The 19,431-nt window shown below is 41.5% G+C and overlaps 1 long non-coding RNA gene and 1 gene segment (V, D, J or C); one reads left to right on the top strand and one right to left on the bottom strand.

Moving 5' to 3' along the window:
* Nucleotides 1-19,431, top strand: part of LOC142827268 (uncharacterized) — a 154,601-nt gene that overhangs the window by 8,679 nt on the left and 126,491 nt on the right. The window lies entirely within an intron of this gene.
* On the bottom strand, nt 16,426-17,969 carry LOC112545965 (putative non-functional T cell receptor gamma variable 10). The segment is given in 2 exon segments: nt 16,426-17,640; nt 17,759-17,969. Coding segments are annotated over 2 exon segments (417 nt in total).

Genomic DNA, 19,431 nt, shown 5'->3' with positions numbered 1-19,431 from the left:
TTGTAATACTGGCACCTGTAATACATCAGGGGCAGGGGGAGGAGGGAAAGCCTTTGCTGTCTGCCATCGTGTATGGGAGGGGAGTTAAGAGGTGGAGGCTGTTCCATTGCAAGCAAGATTCTGCATCCCAGTTCTGAAGGGTTGTTTGAATTATTTCGGGCCGTGCTTGAGAATTTTTCATAGAGGAGACAATCAAGACAGTGAGTGATATTCCTGGGCACGGCATACTTCCAGGAACCAACTGTAGGGCAGGGGGGCTGAAAGAATTTTTATAGTGGGGATGCTGATAGCCATTGTACCAAACTCTGAACCCTGTATGTAGTAGAACCCTCTTTAAGCAGGAAGTTCAGCATCCCTAGTTTCAGCACCTATGACCACCCCTGTTGCTTGCTAGCCCTCTTCTGTATGGCTCCTGTGGGGTAAACTGAGGCAGTCCATGGTATCTTGCTGAGCACTCAAATCCTAAATCATTAGACGAGCCTGGGAATACAGCACAGCAGTTAACTTGATCCTGGTTGTCCTGGCAACCACATTCCAAAAGGGCCTCACTTTGATAAGGCTGGTACCAAACAACTGTGCGGGATTGTTTTTCACTACCCCCCCGCAGTAGACGCATTATATTTCCAACCAACAAAATGACCATCAACAAGCCTTTGTTTATGCTGGCTTATTTAGCTTGTTAGGAATAATTATTTGTATTAGTGATAATATGTTTAATTGGTTTCTGCCGCTAGACCTATCCAATTACTTCCCCTCCGCCCATCTGCTGCCTATGTAATCTAATGTATGTTTTGGTTAAGTTAGTGCTCACCAGGTTAACCCCTGGTGGATACTCCACCAGCTGTGGGAACCAATAAATCCTCTACTTGTTTTCACTTGCACCCAGTGTGTCCAAAATTATTCCCTACTGCTACACTGTGGGGGGGGTTTCTGAAGAGGTATACAAATGCAAGCAATATTTGCATACCTTGTTCCGTTTTTTGGTGGCTTTTTTTCCTCCCTGGAGGAGGCTTTTCTGCCACTTGGCCCTGCCTATACAGGTCCAAACTTCTGAGAAATACCCCTCTTTTAAAAGCCCCTGTAAACCTCATTTTAGATTTAGGTTTGCATACCTCTTCTGAAAAGAAACACACAGTGTAGTCATACCCTAATTGATTTGCTATTCAGTCAGCAGGGGACAAAATGTCGTTGCTTGATGAATGGGTCTGTCTTACAGGACTGGAAAAGTTGGGTTTTTTTCTAACGGGGGATCTTCAGCAATCCTCCCAAGGCTGTCCCTGCTGTAATAGTGTTCAAAAGCAATACTGGTAACGGGCCTCTGGTCTGGGTGTCCCTACTCCTGTATCAGGTCCCAAGAAATGGTCACAAGCATACAGAACTACATTCCAGGAGGGAGTTGATAACAGTGGCTTTCCAAAGATGGTGAACCAAAAGCAAAGGAGGAACTAGATATCTGAAGGATGTAGTCAATGATGTGCTACACTGTACCTATACAGGTGTGCTTTTATTACACCCTTTAAAATCTACACCTGCCGTATATAAAACATCATTTGTATGTGATGGGTTTTATATCGAGCTCAGATAAAAGGAGTAGACTCCTGGCTTCAGCTGAGTGGCAATACTAAAAATGCAACTGCATTTTTGTGGTTGGTCGGTTGGTGTGTGTGTTTTGTTTTTTTGATGGAGAGGGGAAGCTTGGCATGGGGTGTGTGTGTGGGTTTTTTTTTTATGTCTATGGCTCCAAATACAGAGTGAGGTTTTTGTACGGACTGTCTATGGCTTTCTAACACTGTGCGATCCCAGTAGGCACAGTAATAGGTAGCAGTATCACTATAGGTGACTTTTTGTACAACTAGGATACAGGTGGATTTTTCAGGTATCTTTTCAACTCTAAATTTGTCCTCGTTGGAATATGACTTATCTCTTTGTGTTTTAAAATACAGCAGCCACTCTGGAGCTTCTCCAGGTCTCTGTCGGTACCAGTGTATATATGCATCACCAAAATTGATCCCATCAACTTTACAGTTAATCCATGCGGTATTGCCTGGTTTCTTGGTCATGGATAACTGAGTTTGTATCAGTTGTACTTGTGCAGCTCCATCTACAACAAAAGGAAGAAAAAAATGTGGTAAACCTGAATTTGGAGCCTTTCTGGCTGTTGCTGAGTAATTGGCACATTTGCAGAAAACTGTAGTGAAAACACTTGACTTACATGACCAGATTGAAGCCACAATAAGAACCTGCAGCAGTAACAGTCTCTCTGACTTCAGTTGAGCCTGCATGTTAGAAATAGAAAGATGTAAGTTAGGATCTCAGAAGGAGGACTGCTCATGCCTTTGTGGAGAGGAAGCAAGTCACTTAAGTAGGAGCGGAAAACAGTTGTGTTGGTTGTAGGTATTTCAGTTCCACATGACAAGTTTGAGAGGTGAGTCAACTTGATTCATAGCCATTTACGACAAAATTGAGCCATGGTGAGTTTCAGCAATAAGTCTAGCTTGAAACATGCTCCTGTCAACTTAGGACAATATCAATTGCTCTTTAAGATGATGGGCAATGAACTTGATCGGTGCTGTAGACCCTAAATTCTTATTTACTGTATCCTAAGCCCTCATCCAAGAAAGCATCTGCAATAGGCTTATGCTTAAGATTAAGTGCTTTGCTGACATCCCATTGAAGACAAATCACTGCCTGTTTGTATTTTAATGATTATACTTTTTTTTTCTAGAATAAAAGCCTTCAGCAGTATTCCCCATGTGTTGCAGGTGGCAGTGGGCTATACAGGCTGAGGTTCCCAGACAGATTCTGGGTGGGACATTGAAGTGTTTGTTGCTCTGAATAGCCAGTTGGAATGTGGCACAGGAAAAAAAAGCAGGTCATCTGAACATGTGTTAGCCGACGGTCAGGGCAGTGTATGTGTGTGTGTGTGTTTCCGAGAAAAGGTTTAACGTCCATGTCTTTACTGCTAGGACCGGGGTCCCGTCGCAGAGGTAGCCAGCAGGCCAACAGACGCTCTGTATTTATAGGAAGAGCTTATTACACCTCAGATTTTAGCTGCTAGAACACAGGATTCCTTCACAGCGGGCAGCCTGGGAAAGACTGAGAGGTGCCCCAACGGATCTGTCACCTGGGAGTGGCACGATCCAAACGCCCAAGCTCTTCCTATGCCTGTCCCTTTATGACCGGCTGAAGTTCTTTTAAATTGTGCTTGGTTCTGTTACAGGAACTGAAGGAGTCAGGTTTAAATCTTAAACAGTTACAGGTTTATTAAAAAGACTTATAAAAGCATATGGTTACAATGGCTATTGCTCTCTTTCTTAACTGTTAGCAAATACAGATTTTTAAAAATGGTTACAAGGAAAATAAAGATAGAAAATAGAAATAATGGTACCAAGTGACAGCTTAATCTTTAAAGAGCTCTAAGTCTATGTGTACACTTAAGACAAAGGACCACATCTAGGTACAATTTTTACCCCCTTCTGTGCCTCTCGACTCCAGCGTGTCAGGCCAGGGCCGGTCTCAATTCCTAGGAAAGACGAATATGAGGTGGACGTTCCCTTGGAACCTTGGGAGATCAAACACCTAACTCGACCAGCAGATAGATGGTAGATTGACACTCAGAGAAAATGTGCTGCTGGACCCATCTTTATACCCCTGGGGGCCCGTATCCTCTTTCATATCTAAGATGCCGAATTGTACTGGTCCGTTTTGTGGCGCCAGTTCTTACAAGCAAGTTTCAAGTTAATTTACACTTGCAAGAGAGAGAACTAAATTGTGAGTACTAGACTTTTTTTTTTTTTTTTTTTTTTTTACTGGGCAAGAGATTCCTCCCCCCGCAGACGGCTGTGTGTTTGTATCAATATGGGTTAAGTCAAGGGCACTCCTTGTCAGCCTCTTGGTCAGCAATTGGCATATCTCTGTTTACAGCCATTCATGGTCACACAGCCTGGGCCTTCTGCTCTGTGTGCCCTGCATGCTCCAGGCAAGCAAAAATGGATGTTACAAGGGGGGTTCCTGTCTGGCTACAACATGACTACACTTAACTCCCACCTTTGCTATTACAGGAGCTGGGGGAGCATTTCTGGGGAAGCATTATTACTGGAGCTGGGGGAGGTAACTGAAGTTTCATACATTTGAGATACGTTATAGCATTCACAATGAAGATTTTGTACAGACTCTCTCTGGCTTTCTAACACTCTGTGACCCAAGTAGGTACCTAATAGGTGGCTCTGCCATTAAAGGATATTCCCTTTACTGTTAGGGTAGACATGGGCTGGTCAGGTGTCTTTTTCCCAATTAAACTTCTTGTCAGAGCCCTTCTCTAATACAGACTGTATGGAATCCGTTCTGGAGCGTCACTGGGTCTGTTACCATACTAATGTAGAACCGCAGTCTTCAGGTTCAAAATGCCAGGAGCCTCACACTCTGTATGGGTACTGTCCTGGTAAAGGATGTGCACAAATACACCAGAGACCCTCTCTCTAGATGGACAGCTGAGCTTGTAATACTAGAAATCATGAAATTAACATGAATCCAGACCTCGGTGAGTTGTTACTCAGTAATGTGCGAGTTTCTTTTTTTGCCTTTTTCTAAAGTATGGTACAACAAAACAAAAGCTGGCATAGCATGGAACAGCAACGTTTTATCAGTTTCCTTGCACCTACATCTATGAGAAGTAACTGCTTTGCTGGGTTGGATGGAGAGGTGCATTTGGGGGCAGGAAGTGACTCATTTAGCAAATATGAAATGAGGCTTTGTTGGCTCTATATGCTAATGTACGATGAAGGTGAAGCGTTTTAAGGCTGAAACTCCTCTGAAGTGACCCATATCAGAGCACATTGTGAGAATTTGCTTCATGCCAAATAATCTATACTGGTCTAAAGATAGTGGAGCATAGATGTCTCCATAATGAAGGATAGGGTTTTTTAGTTATTTTTATTACAGTGATTTCCAAAGGCCTTGGTCTGTAGGTTGTCCCCATTCTGTTAGGTGCTATACATAGAAATAGATGGAAACACCAGTGTAGCTGAAGCTGCAGTTGGTAAGTGGTCAGTGCTGCCACCTTTGTTATTGTGGGAGGAAATTGCAGCATGAATAGGAGAGATACCTGGGTTATAACCAATAACGTTATTGTTACAGTGGCTATTTGTGCTATGGGGTGGCCTTAGCTTCAGTTTCAGGTGGAAACCAGGCCATTTCCTTGGCTCCCTTTTCTCCAACATCCCCACCACGTGTGATCCAAGACATTCCCAACAGGAAAAAATATATAAATGTGCAACTATTGACTTTACTCTAGCAACACTTGCATTGAGAAAGGGATGTAGGGGGGTGGTGAATCAGATCTGGGACTATAAGTGTAGACCAGGCATGTCCAAAGTCCGGCCCGGGGGGCCAATTGCGGCCCGTGTTCCGGTTTAATACGGCCCCACAGGTAATTTGGCAATATCTATCTTTTATGGCCCCCAACGAATCCATATGTATTGAGATGAATACATTGTAAAATCTCAGTTAATGTCAGTTGGTCTAAATCAGTTATAAATATATTTATACTTGGTGTTATGTTCCTGTTCATATTTTTTGAACTTAAAAGTTGACAGACAACCTTTATTACCAATAATATGTAATGTACTTTACAATGTTCCTGACATATATTTCAGCTTCCTGGATTTTTTTTTTCATCTGGCCTTCAGATATGAAAGGCAGAGTGATTTAACACCTGTTTAGATTTGTCATCCATGTGACGAAATGAAAAGTATGCTGTTTGCAATAAACTTTGCATAAAATAGTTAATTTGCATTTAATTTTAATGGTTCAAAGAATGTCAGGCAAAATGGTCGGCCCTCACGCATGTTCACTTCATCAAATCTGGCCCTCTTTGAAAAAAGTTTGGACACCCCTGGGTAGACCTTTTAAGTACATATTTCAAGATATTCTGCTGTCTTTATAGGCATCACCACTGTTGTGCTAGTAATACTAATGCTGATTAGCAGCTATTAGCACACACTAGTAATAATTGTGCCTTTGCTGCATGGAAAAGGCCTTTGCTGACAATGGCATCATATATGCATAGCAGGGGGTTGGAAGGTGGAGGCAGATCCATTGTGAGCAAGTTTCTGCATCGCAGTTCAGAATGTATGTTTGTCTGAATTATTTCTTGTTCTTGGCTGGCAATGCTTAAGAATTGTTCATAGATGAGAAAATCAAGACTGTGAATGAAGTGGAACAGGGGAATGGAACAATTTTTTTTAAAGCAGGGGTGGTGATAGTCATTGAACAAAACTGTGAACCCTGTTTATAGATGATCCCACTTTTGGGCTATGTTTACACTGCTGGCTTTTGCTGGCAGAGTATGCAAATGAAACACTAATTAGCATTTTGTTACTCATTTGCATAATCTAAGCCATTTTTGTGCAAGGGGTTTTTGCACAAAAACAAGCAGTGTGGATGTTTCCTTGTTGCACAAAAACCCTGGAGAGGCGTAAGGATCTTGCACAAAAAACTCTTTTTGTGCAAAAAGGAAACCTCCATACTGCTTGTTTTTACGCAAAAACCCCTTGTGGGAAAAAATGGCTCTAATTATGCAAATGAAGCATGACAATACTAATCAGAAGTTCATTTGCTTACTCTCTGCCAGCAGAAGCCGGAAGTGTAGACATAGCCTAAGTGGGTGTGTGCACCACCCCAGGATCTAGAATCAAGGACCACCCCTGTTTTTGTATTAGCTCTCTCCATTCATTGATTTGCTGGTTAGTCTGTAAGGGACAAAATGTTGTCGCTTGGTCAATGGAAAACTTGATTTCCCTTTCAGTAGGCTTTTCAGCAATGCTTTCAAGGCTATCTCTGCCTGTAATAGTGTTCAGAACCAATGCTGTAACAGGGCCCTGATCTGCGAGTCTCAACTCCTGTATCAGGCCTCAAGAAATGGTAGCAAGCATAAAGAACACTGTTCCAGTAGGGATTTGATATTGATGTCTTTCTAAAGATGAATCTGAAGTAAAGAAGGAACTGAATATTTGACTTAAAAGTATCTGCAGGGTGTGGTTGATGACATGCTGTACTGTGCCTATACAAGTGTGCTTCTTATTACAGCCTTTCAAATCTACACTTGCCATACTGAAAAACAACATTTGTATGTGATCGTCTTTTATCTGGCTCAGATAAACTGTCTATTCCTGGCATTAGCTGAGTGGCAAGAATAAGATGGCAACTGCCGTTTGTGTGTGGTTTTGAGGGTTTTTGTTGTATTTGTGGAAGTATGTGGCTCAGATATACAGTGAGGTTTTTGTACAGACTGTCTATGGCTTTCTAACACTGTGCGATCCCAGTAGGCACAGTAATAGGTAGCAGCATCGTCGGAGTTTACTTTGTGTACTGCTAGGGTACATGTCGGTTTTCCAGTTGCCTTGCTAATGCCAAATTTCTCTTTGTCAAAATTTGATTGTTGAGTTGGGGACTGAAAATACAGCAGCCACTCCGGAGCTTCTCCTAATCTTTGTCGGTACCAATGTATATATGTACTCTCAAAGTCACTGATCTTAACTTCACAGTCCATTCTTACGGTTCTGTCTGGTGGCTTTGTGATGGATAATGGCGTTTGCGTTGGTTGTACTTGCGCAGCTCCATCTGCAATGAAAGGAAGAAAAATATGATAAGCATGAATTTGGAGGCTCTCTGGTTGTTGTACAGTAATCAGCACATTTGTAGAAAACTACATCAAAACCCCTGAACTTACATGACCCAACTGAAACTACAATAAGAACCTGCAGCAGTAACATTCTCACTGACTTGAGTTGAGCCTGAAAGTCAGAAATAGGAAGATGTAAGTTAATCCTCCATCTGGGATAGAGTGCCTTTGTGGAGAGGAAGCGAGTCACTTAAGTAGGAGCTGAGAACAGTTCTGTAGGTACGTCAATTCCATGTGACAGATTTCTGAGAGGTGTGTCAACTTTACTGATGTGCATTTGAGACAAAAGTGTGCGATGGATGGTGAGTTTCAGCAAGAAGTCTAGCATGAGGATGCAGTTGGTAAGCGGTCATTGCTGCCACCATTGTTATCTCGGGGGAGGGTAGAATTGCAGAATTAAGTGGGAGAGATTTCTAGGTTCTGACCAATAAAGCTGAGGTTACAGAGGATATTTGTGCTATTGGGTGGCCTTAACTTCATTTGTTGGTGGAAGCCAGGCCATTTCTCTGGCTCCCCTTCCTCCAACTTCCTCACCACATGTGATCCAAAGCATTCCAAACAGGTCAAAAAAATCTAAATGTGCAACGATTGAATTTTTTTAAACTTTATTCCAGCAGCATTTGCATTGCTAAGGTGGGAATCGTGTTTGGGACTACAAGCTTAAGAAGCTTGAGTACTTATTTCCAGATATTCTGTTCCCTTTATAGCCATCACACTAGTCTGGCAGTGCTATGGCAGGAAGACTGCAATAGAAATTGCAGTGGTTGTACAACATGAAAAGTCCTTTGCTGACAATGGCATCATATGTGCATGGCAGAGAATTGGAAGATGGAGGCTATTCCATTGCATCCCACTTCAGAAGGATTGTCTGAATTCTTTCCCACCTGTGGCTGGTGATGCTTAAGAATTTTTCATAGAGAAGTAAATCAATCCAGTGAGTGATATGCCTGGGCAGAGTAAACTAAGGTTGTCTGGAATTATTTTCATAGAGCGGGTGCTAATAGGCATTGAACCAAGCTGTGAACCATGTATATAGGGAAACCCACTTCAAGCTGCAGGAGAAGGGGGAGCGGGCAGCTTTCCTAGATCCAGCATGATCTATGGTTACCTCCGTTGCTCATTATCCCTCTCCATTCATTGATTTGCTGTTCAGTCAGCAGGGAACAAAATGTCATTGCTTGATGAATGGGTCAGTCTTACAGGCCTAGAAAACTTGATTTCCCTTTCAATAGGGGATCTTCAGCAAAACTAGTAGCAGGACCCTGGTCTGCGAGTCCCAACTTCTGAATCAGGCCCCGAGAAATGGTCGCAAGCATACAGAAGACCATTCCAGGAGGGACTTGATTGCAATCATTCTCCAAAGATGGTGAATCAGACGTAAAGGGGGAACTAGATATCTGACTTGAAAGTGACTACATTCTGCAGATAAAATGACATGCTACACTGTATCTATGCTGTATCTAAGTAAGGTGTGCTTTTGTTACACCCTTTCAAATCTACACCTGCCACATTTAAAAAACACTTGTGTGCGATGGTCTTCTATCTAGCACAGATAAATTCAGTTTTTACTCCTTATTCTTGCCTCTGAGCTGAAGTCAGCTGTAGTTTGTGGGGGGGGGGGGTATTTTGGGTATATTTTTGAAAGTCTGTGGCTCAGAATAGAGAAGTTTTTGTACAAACTGTGTATGGCTTTCTAACACTGTGATCCCAGGTGGCACAGTAATAAGTAGCAGTGTCATTGTAGGTTAGTTTGTCTACTGTTAGGGTACAGATGGGTTTTCCAGATGTCTTGTCAATGCTAAACTTGTCCTTGTCAAAACTGGATTGATCGTTTTGTGTCTTATAATACAACAGCCACTCTGGAGCTTCTCCAGGTCTCTGTCGGTACCAGTGTATATAGGCACTGCCAACGTCAATACCAGAAATTTTACAGTCCATTCTTACGGTTTTCTTTGGTATCTTTGTGATGGATATCTGAGTTTGTGTCAGTTGTACTTGTGCAGCTCCATCTACAATGAAAGGAAGGAAAAAAATATGATAAGCATGAATCTGGAGCCTCTTTGGTTGTTGCTCAGTAACTGACACATTTAGTAAAAACCAGAGTGAAAACCCTTGACTTACATGACCAGACTGAAGCCACAATAAGAACCTGCAGCAGTAACATTCTTACTGAATTCAGTTGAGCCTGCACATCAGAAATAGAAAGCTGTAATTTAGGATCTCCGAAGGAAGATCAAGTGCCTTTGTGGAGAGGAAGTGACTCGCTTAAGAAGGAGCTGAGAATAGTTCCGTTGGGTGTAGGTATGTCAGTTCCACATGACAGATTTCAGAGAGGTCAGTGAACTTGACTGTTGCCCATGTGAGACAAAAGTGAGCATAGTGTGTTTCAGCAATACGTCTAGCTGTGATGGGGTGCGGCCACAGAAGACCCCTTGGGGGGGGGGGTGCCTCCTGGAGGGCTGATGTGGCCACTGACACTCACCCAATCACTCTCTGGTGCTTCTCACTGCTTGCTCCTACTGGGCAAGCTCCGCTGGCCTCCTCCAATGCACCAAGATGACACCGCTATCCCCCTGAGAAGCAGTGCAGACACTGAATCTCTTCAGATCCAAGGAAAGTGCAGTTTAGGGCCCAGCTTCCTGGGATACCACTCCCCAAATGGGATCGAAACCCCAAAGACTTAGGTAAGCCAGCTTTAACTATGAAAGGGGGAATGTGCACACTGGCTTGCCCTCCCCACCCCCACACTCCATGTAACAATAATTTACTCTGGGCTTGATAGTAAGTAAAAATGATTTTATAAAGTACAAGCAGTAGGATTTAAGTGGTAATAGATGAGAACAGGCAGAGCAAAGTAGGTTACAAACAAACAAAAAACCAAACAAACACTTTGGTAATTCTAACACTAAATCCTCAGTAGGAACTTATTTCAAATTTACCCTAAAACTGTTCCTTTCCTAGCTTAGCCTTCCAACCAGGGAAATCTCCCCTTCTCTGGGGGCTCTGGTTCACTCTCCCGGGTGTGCTGACCAAAGACCAAGCATTCCTACTTTCCTATTGTTTTTAAAGATTCCCTTTTTGCATGGGAAGTCATCTGGCCAGTTGGGGTAGGCATGTGACTTCCCTAGATCAACCACTGCTAAGACTTAAAGGACAAAAGTGATTAACAGTTGGTCATCAAGACATTGAGGGTAGCCCATGGTGGCTTTCATTCACACATTTAAAACCGTAAAGCACTCCATATGTCTAATTTTACACAGAAGAATTATACAGACTCCACAATAAGATAAACAAATCTAGCAGATTATGACATGAAGATTGATAGGTTACATGAAGCAGTTTGTCCAAAGCACTTTTGAATTATGGACACCAATTCACATAAGTCCATTTCATAAAGCATGGGCGGGGTCCATCACACTAGCATGAAGCGCCTGTGAACCTAGGACAATATCCATTGGGTGTGTAGTGGTGGGTTTTTTTGGGGGGAGGATGGACAATGAGGAGTTTGACTTGTCAAGTAGAGCCTAAATTCTTCTTGACTATATCCTAAGCCCTTATCTAGGGAAACATCAGCTTTTGGCTCATGCTTAAGATTAAGTGCTTTGCTGACATCACAGTGAAGACAAATCACTGCCTGTTTCTGTTTGACTATTCTTTTTCTATAATAAAAAGCCTTCAGCAGTACTCCATGTGCAGTACATGGGGCTGTGGCTGTACGGGCAGAGATTGCCAGTGAATGTCTGGATGGGGTAATACAGTGTGTGCTGCTCTGCATAGCCAGTTGGAATCTGACACAGAATTCAGATTTTCTGAAAGTGCCTCATCACAGAGTAATCACAGAATAAAACGACATTCACCTCCCACCATTAGCGTCACAAGAACTGGGGTACGGTTGTGGTATTTTTGAACCAGGAATGTTATGTGTATGGTGACCAGTAACTACTTCACAATAAAGGTTTTTAAGGATCGTGTAGCTTTTTTGGGGGGAGGGGGAGAAACAACTTTTAATATAAGCTAGTGAGGAGTTTCTAGAGCTGAATGGCAAAAATAGGGAGGTAACTGAAGCTTTGTTCCTTTGAGGAGATGCGGTTTAATATTCAGAATGAAGTTTTTGTACATACTATCTCTGGTTTTCTAACTCTCTGAAATCCAGGTAGGCACACAATAGGTAACTCTGCCATTAAGGGATATTCCTTTTACTGTTAGGGTAGAGTTGGGCCAGTCGTATTTCTTTTTATACTTAAATTATTTGAGATTCCTTGTCCAGGACATATTGTTCAGCTGACATGTACGGAATCCTCTCTGGTATCAACACTGACCTCGTGACTCTGCAGTGTACAACAGCAGTCCAGAAGCCAGAAGCTTCATGGTCTATATAGGCAGTTTGAATTTCTATCCTTGTAATGGACAAGTGAGCTTGTCTCAGGCTGTGTCTAGACTATAAAGTTCTATTGGAAAAAGATACACAAATTGCGAACTGCAACTTGCGTATCTTTCTGCTTTTCTTTTGAAAGAGGCTCTTCTGACAATTGGTCCATCTATACTGGGCCAAATGTCAGGAAAAAGGCCTCTTTTGGAACAAGCCCACCTTCCTCATAGAACGAAGTTTACAGGGATGCTGAAAACGCGCGTATGCTTTTCCGATTTTTTTAAATTTATTTTTATTTTTATTTTTTTCAGAAAAGCAGAGGCATTCCTTGGACGCAGCAGAGCTTTTCCGGGATACCAGAGGTATCCCGGAAAAGCTCTGCAGTCTAGACGTACCTCCGGATGTATTTGTCCATGTGCATTTAGAAAAAGAGTAAGAATAGAAACCATGAAATTAACATGAACCCAGAGTACAGTGAGGAGTTACTCAGTAATGTACTATTGTGTAGGAAAGGGGGAAAACCAAAGAAACTTCTACGAGAAAGCCAAAGCCATCATAACGTGGAGCAGCAGCATTCTACAAGTTTTTTGCTTGAATTTGCATCTGAGAGAAGTGACTGCTTTCCTGTAGTGGACAGAGGTGCATTTGGGGACAGGAAATGACTCATTTAGGTAATGAGCAGTAAGGTTTTGCTGTTTCCATATGCTAATTTAATTAAGGGAAACTGATCTGAAGTTACATTTGTCAGAGCACTATCTGGCCTGAACCAAATTTTCACAATCTATACTCTTCTAAAGGTAGCAGAGCATGGAAGTCTGCGTAATGAAGGGTTGGTCTTTTAATATTTATTTCAGTGGTTCCCAGAGCCCTTTGTCTGGATGGAGTCTCCATTTTGTTACATGCTATCCATAGAAATAAATGGAATGACCGTCTCAAAGATCTTCAGTCTAGAAGAATGTGCCCCAGTAGAGAATTTGTTACTTAATGTTCAAATATGCTATATCCTCCTGCCCTCTCCAGCCACAGTCCACTTTGATGTTTGTGCATATGTGGTAGAAGAAAGAACCAAGATGTTTGAGTTTTGATGCAAACATTTTTCATCCTTTGCGCAGTGACTTGTGTATTGTGGAGTAGATCTGGGATTGGGGTTCTGAGCTATTATCGTAATTAACACAAAGAATAAGGGATATGCAGAGCTCTGTTGATGGCACAGGGAAGAGTAATTTTCTTGTGGATTATTTTCTTGATCTGTTCAGCATGAGAGGTGCTTTTGCCAATTAGTGACCAAATAGCAAGTGCTATAAATTGGGCAGTGGTGGGGAGTAAGAGTGGACTATAGCAGGTAAAGGCTGATTATCAAGATAGACCCTATAAATGGGGACATCTGGTCACCCTGTTGCCAGCAGAATACTTAGAACCCTTCAGAAGATATTAATCCCCTTCCAGGATCAGGCTCTTGCTGGGTTTTTATGAGGTTAAATAGTGGAATATCACTTTTGCTTTAGTGAGATCATTTCTCACGCATGTGTATTGAGTTTTGTGAAGTGCCTCATTTATCTGTCTGTAATGCCCTCTGCTGATCTTGGATGGCTCTGCTCTAGAATATTTGCAGTCAGTTTTATTCTAGTTCTGAAAGGGTGAATTCTACATGAAGATGTTTTTGTTCAGTTAATTTGCAAATAACCTTTTTCCCCCTTGTTAAATACTACTTTCTCTTTCAATGAGAGTCAATCTACTCCTTTATCTTTTTTTTAATACTGTAGCTCTATTAGTTTGTCATTCTAGTTTCATTCAATAAGCCATACTCCCAAATCTTCCCTTCTTTCGATCTGTGATTATGTGCTTTTTACCACCTGGTCTGATGGAACCTGACTCCATTTAGATTATAAAATCACTGGGCCAGGTTTTGATCTCCCGTGGTGATGTTCCTTGAACATTCATGTTAAAATTGGAATTATATAATATGGGTATGCCTAGACTACATGGCTCCGTTAACGGAGCCATGTAGATGAGTTTACTAGACATAGCAAAATGAAGCGGCGATTTAAATAATCGCTGCTTCATTTACATCAAAATGGCCACCACACTGTGCTGATGAGCTGTTTGGCGGTACAGTGGGGCAGTCTGGATGTGCTGCCGTCGACAAGGGAAGCCTTTGTCAACCGTTCTGGTAAACCTCATTTCACGAGTTATACCGGAGCGGTCGACACAGGCTTCCCTTGTCAACTGTGGCACGTCCAGACTGCCCCGCTTCATTTTCCTATGTCTAGTAAATTCATCTATATGCCTCCATCAATGTAGACATACCCTGTCTGCTCAAGGGGCATCTAGTCTGCTTTCCTACTAAGTATTTCTGCTCAGCTGGCATCAGAGACTCAATATAGGCTGGCCCTTCAGAACAGAACTCGCTGGTTTTTATAACATTTACAAAGAGGTTATTGTTGTTCAGGGGCTAATAAAACAGCAGTTTTACACCTCTTCTCTTTCCATTGGGGTAACATCAAAAAGTGGCATTAAGTTGCTAGGCTGGTTTGCCATGCCATTAGAAGATTCATGGTCTTATCCAAAGCCACTGAAGTCAATGGAAAGGCACTCGTGTACCTCGGTGGGTATTGGTCAAGCCCTAAGTGGAATCTATAGACCCTAACATGAACTTCTGTATCTGAGGAGAATACTGTGCAGGATGATTCCCCGTTACTAGGTAGCTAGAGGGGAAGATATATCATGGTACCTACACTCCAGGTCCAGTGCTACTAGTTTCTTACTCCCTGTTTTGTTGGATGAATGTCTGGACTTGGGGTGAAAATTCTGGATCCAAAAAAGGAATCTCCAAGTCTTATGCTCCTCTGCTGATGTCAAACCTCTACCCAGTCAGCCCATATTAACCCACCCATTGAATTACTGACTGGTAGCTTCACCTAACACTCTAGGGGAAGATATTTTTAAAGGTCAAGGGGAAGCAAAATACACAACTCCCATAGATTTGTAATGGGATTGGATACCTGCCTCCCCCTTTGTGTCCTAACTGAGCTCCTGTTCTGCTAGAACTGATCTGTCTTTAGCGAGTGTTTGGAAAATACACACAAAATCAGCCATTGCTGTTCCTATCCAGTTGCCAAAGACAATGAAGATTTTCTGCAGCTGGCTCCAGGCTAAGACATGATGGGAGAGCAATGAAAGTGCCTCATACACTGGAAAACCTGTGGTTTGAATGGCAGAGTGGGTTTTTGTACAGGTGGCGTACTGTTCTGTAACACTGTGCGATCCCAGTAGGCACAATAATATGTAGCAGTGTCATTGAGGGATGTTTTGTATATGATCAGGGTACAGGTAGGCTGGCCGATCTTCTTCTTTTCAGCATTAAACTTTCCCTTGTCTGAGTCTCTGTCAAAGACAGTCTGCGTTGAGATGTACAGAATCCGCTCCGGAGCTGCACCCGATCTCTGTCTGTACCAGTGGATATAAGCCTGGCCAAAATCTTCTGGGACAGTAACACGGCAGTCAATTCGTATGGTTTTACTTTCTTCCCTGGTGATGGACAGTTGAGGCTGGGTCAGATTAACTTGTGAGAAGCCACCTGTGGAGAAACAAATTAAAAAGATCTACATCAACCTGAAATAATGTGAAGACTCTCCAGTTGCTGCAGCTGTCCTGTGCCAATGTATGTGAAGTTGCGTAAAAAACTTACAAGAGCAAACCATGGCTAGAAGAAAAGCCTTTAACAGCAACATTCTTGCTGCTCTTGTTAGAACTCTAGCCAAGGAATGTAAATGATGGCCTTTAATGGGGAGAGAGAAGTATGGGTGGGGAAAGGAAGTGACTCATTTAGGTAACCTGCAATTAAGTCACACTGGCTGAAGAAGAGGTATTGTAAAATGATGTAGACCAGTGTTTGTTTATATATATATATATAAAAAATTGAGAAAGTACCCTTAAAACAAAACAAAAAAAGTACCCCCAGTACCTACCTATACACACACACAATTTTTGTTCTGCCATTGAAACACATTTGTTTAAACAACTTAATCGTAGCTGGGCGGGTGATGAAATTTTTGGGAGTAAAAAGTACAAAAATAAAGTGCTGTAAAACTTAAAACAAATGCAGTTTTCTGCAAATTTTAGTTGTTGACATGCCCCACCAACCTATAGTATACTATATTCTATACAATAAAATTAATATTTCATGTCATCTAATTAGTATTGCAGATTAAATATGAAACAGTTCTTTAGAACTGAACTTTGTGGTTTTATGAGCAGGGATCTGCTGGGCTAACAGACCTTTCACAGGTCAAATGTACAGAGGTCACCAACTGAAATTAATAGATACAGTGATAGGTTTAAAAGAAACAAAAGGAAGCTTTTTCTTCATGCAGTGCACAGTCAACATGTGGAACTCCTTGTCAGAGGATGTTGCGAAGACCAGGACTTTAACAGAGTTCAAAAGAGAACTAACTGAATTCATGTAGGTTAGCCAGAATGGTAGGAATGGTGTCCCTAGCCTGTCAGAAGCGGGAAATGGGTGACAAGAGAGGATGGATGACTTTATTGTCTGTTCTGTTCATTCCCTTTGGTGCATCTGGGATTGGCTACTGTCGGAAAACAGGATACTGGTTCAGATGGACCTTTGGTCTGACCCAGTATGACCATTCTTATGTTGTTAAATAGCTTTAATCTCTTCTCTACTAATGTCAAAATACGTTGTAGCATTGCTAGTTTAGTTTCCTGTGCATGTAACTAATTGAACATAAGGCTACTAGAATATATAGGCAATATTAAAATGATTTTGTGGACTAGATAAGGACAGAGTAGCAAATTCTCATACTATTAGTCAGCAGGAGATTTTCTTCTTCTTAGAATAGCATATTGGATGGAATGCTCCAGATTGACTTTCCTATCCTTTCTGTGTCAAGGAATATCCAAACTTAACATAATTCAGTTTTAATGTCAGCTCTAAATATTCTTCTCTCTTCGGCAAACAGGTAAATGTGCATTTGTATCAGACTTGAGTCATTCAAAGACCAAATGAAAATTTTGCTCTCCTGACTGTGTAGCTGTCCAATGCAACTACTCAGTCTTGTTGCAGACAGCTGGGCTCTTTCCGTTTGCAAAACTTGTGTGAGCAAGAGTTGTTTTTAATTGCTTGTTGCAGATTCCAGTAAGGCGTTTGTGCATATGGTGAGAGATAGGGAGCTATCTGTGGTTTCATATGTTTTGAAAGACTATTCTTGAGAACACCAAATAGGTTTTTGTACAGAATGTGAAGATTTTTCTAATACTGTGTGGTCCCAAACGGCACAGTAATAGATAGCTGCATCACTCTTGGTTATTTTCTTTACTGTTAGGACACAGTTTGACTCTGAGAGCTGCTTTTCTGCTTCATACTTTGCCTTCTCATAATCCTGGTCAAAGACAGGCTTTCCTGATGATAAATAGAGAATCCGTTCTGGAGCTGCATCACGTTTCTGTCGATACCAATGTATGTAAGCACTGCTGAAGGTTATGCCAGAAACACGACAGTCAATTCGTGCAGTTTTATCTTCTACCCTGGTGAGGGATAGTTGAGATTGTACCAGTACTTGGGCCTCTCCATCTACAGAGAAAGGAAACAGACATTATTTAATATGACATTGAATTAACAGGGAGGCTCTCTAGTTATTTCTCAGTAGCATGCCTGCATGTAGAAACCTAAGGTGAGGAAAGGAACTTACAAGACCAAACTACTGAAGCAACAAAAAAAACTTGCAGTAGTAACATTCTCACTAAGTTATGATGAACCTACTGCTGAAAAACAAAGGAATATTAATGTGATCTCCGAAAAGGACGGGGATCACAGTAGCAAACTTTTAAGGTAGGGTCAGCAAATACATTGCCCTGGTTTCTCTCATGCTATGCTACAATTTTTCTCAGTGTTCCCTTGATTAGACCTCTTGAAAGAGTGTGATGCTTTTAAGATCATGGTTACAGGCACCGAGGTTTTCTGGACTCCTCCTCCTTTTTTTTTTTTTTTTTTTTTTTTCTTCGTCTCCTAAATATTAGTAGATTTGATCAGGGAATAATGTTCCCAGCATGAAAAAGCTAAGTGGTATCGCTTTTTAAGCAATGAAAAAAATAAATCACAAATGATCTGATGCAAAGTCCATTGGAGTTACAGGACGCACTTCAGTTGATTTTCAGTGGGCTTCAAAATAAGCCTCAATTTTTAGGGAGAATTTATGCAGAATTTTTTCCTCATGTCTTAATTCAGAGTCTCACCAAATTTATAGATATGAAAGAACTGTTGCCAAAGAAAGCAAATCAATAATATGTTAAACATCTAAAATTTGACTCTTGTATCATGCAAACTCAGAGCTGCTCAGACCCTAACTTTTTCACCTAAATCAGTAGATTCTTGTATCAGATTACCAAAGCCGTCCAGTTTGAAAACAACTTTGTACACTGAATAAATCTGTTTCTCAATGACACTCTTTCATATACTGTTTTTGGATTATATTGCTATATACACTCTGTCTGAGTTTCCCTTTGTTTATCTCTTGGAGTCTGTTGTCTTCCTCCGCCCCATAAAAGTATATGACTTTTTTACTGGATTAAATTTATCTCTGCCCAGAATATCAGAACAAGGTCCTTATACTGTTTTAACCCCACTTAACCCCCATTTTGAGCGTTTTAAATGAGCAATCACTATATGAACCTTATCCCTCTGAAAAGGGCCGAATTTAACTTTTTTAAAACTAGAAAAGTTTTCTTTTATAATCAGAACTGTAAAAATCTCTAACGCTTTGGAAGTATTTTGTACCTTAGTCACAAACATAGTGACAAATGTTACAAATCTACCACAGTTCAAAAGCATAGGGATTAAGAATGTAGAGGAAGTGTTACCTGCACTGTCCGTGTGTGCCTGTGTTCATGCGTGTGTGGTAGGGAGGGTGGGTACTTTTTTTTTTTTTAAACCATTAATGTACAATTTTTAACTTTTCTTTTGAACAGACCTATCTAGGGGAAGAGACCTTGTGGCCAGGTCCCTAAAGGAATTTAGGAGCCTGAACTTGGTCACCTGGAGAAACTTGATTTCACCTTCATGTCCAGGGTTTAAAATCATTGCCTGTATACAGGCAGCCATTTTAAAACCAGAATAATCTCTCACAGAGGGCTGTGCTGGTGGTGGATGAGTGCAACTATGTAAATGAGTCTAAAGGCTTATGCGTGCAATTCTTGGTGGTGATGAATATTGTCCAACTCCTGACTTGTTAATTAAAGGCTAAATTAGCTCTGACCCTTGTGGGGATGTACAAGAGAAAAGAAGGTTTTGAGTAAGTCGATTCTCATTATTGACTCAAATAGTTTTTTCAGCATACATAGTTGTTCTCAAAATTGACTCCTTGGA

Source organism: Pelodiscus sinensis, chromosome 2, assembly GCF_049634645.1.
Source record: "Pelodiscus sinensis isolate JC-2024 chromosome 2, ASM4963464v1, whole genome shotgun sequence".
Taxonomy (NCBI): domain Eukaryota; kingdom Metazoa; phylum Chordata; order Testudines; family Trionychidae; genus Pelodiscus; species Pelodiscus sinensis.
The sequence above is the reverse complement of the archived record's forward strand: the minus strand, read 5'-3'. Positions and strand labels throughout refer to the sequence as shown.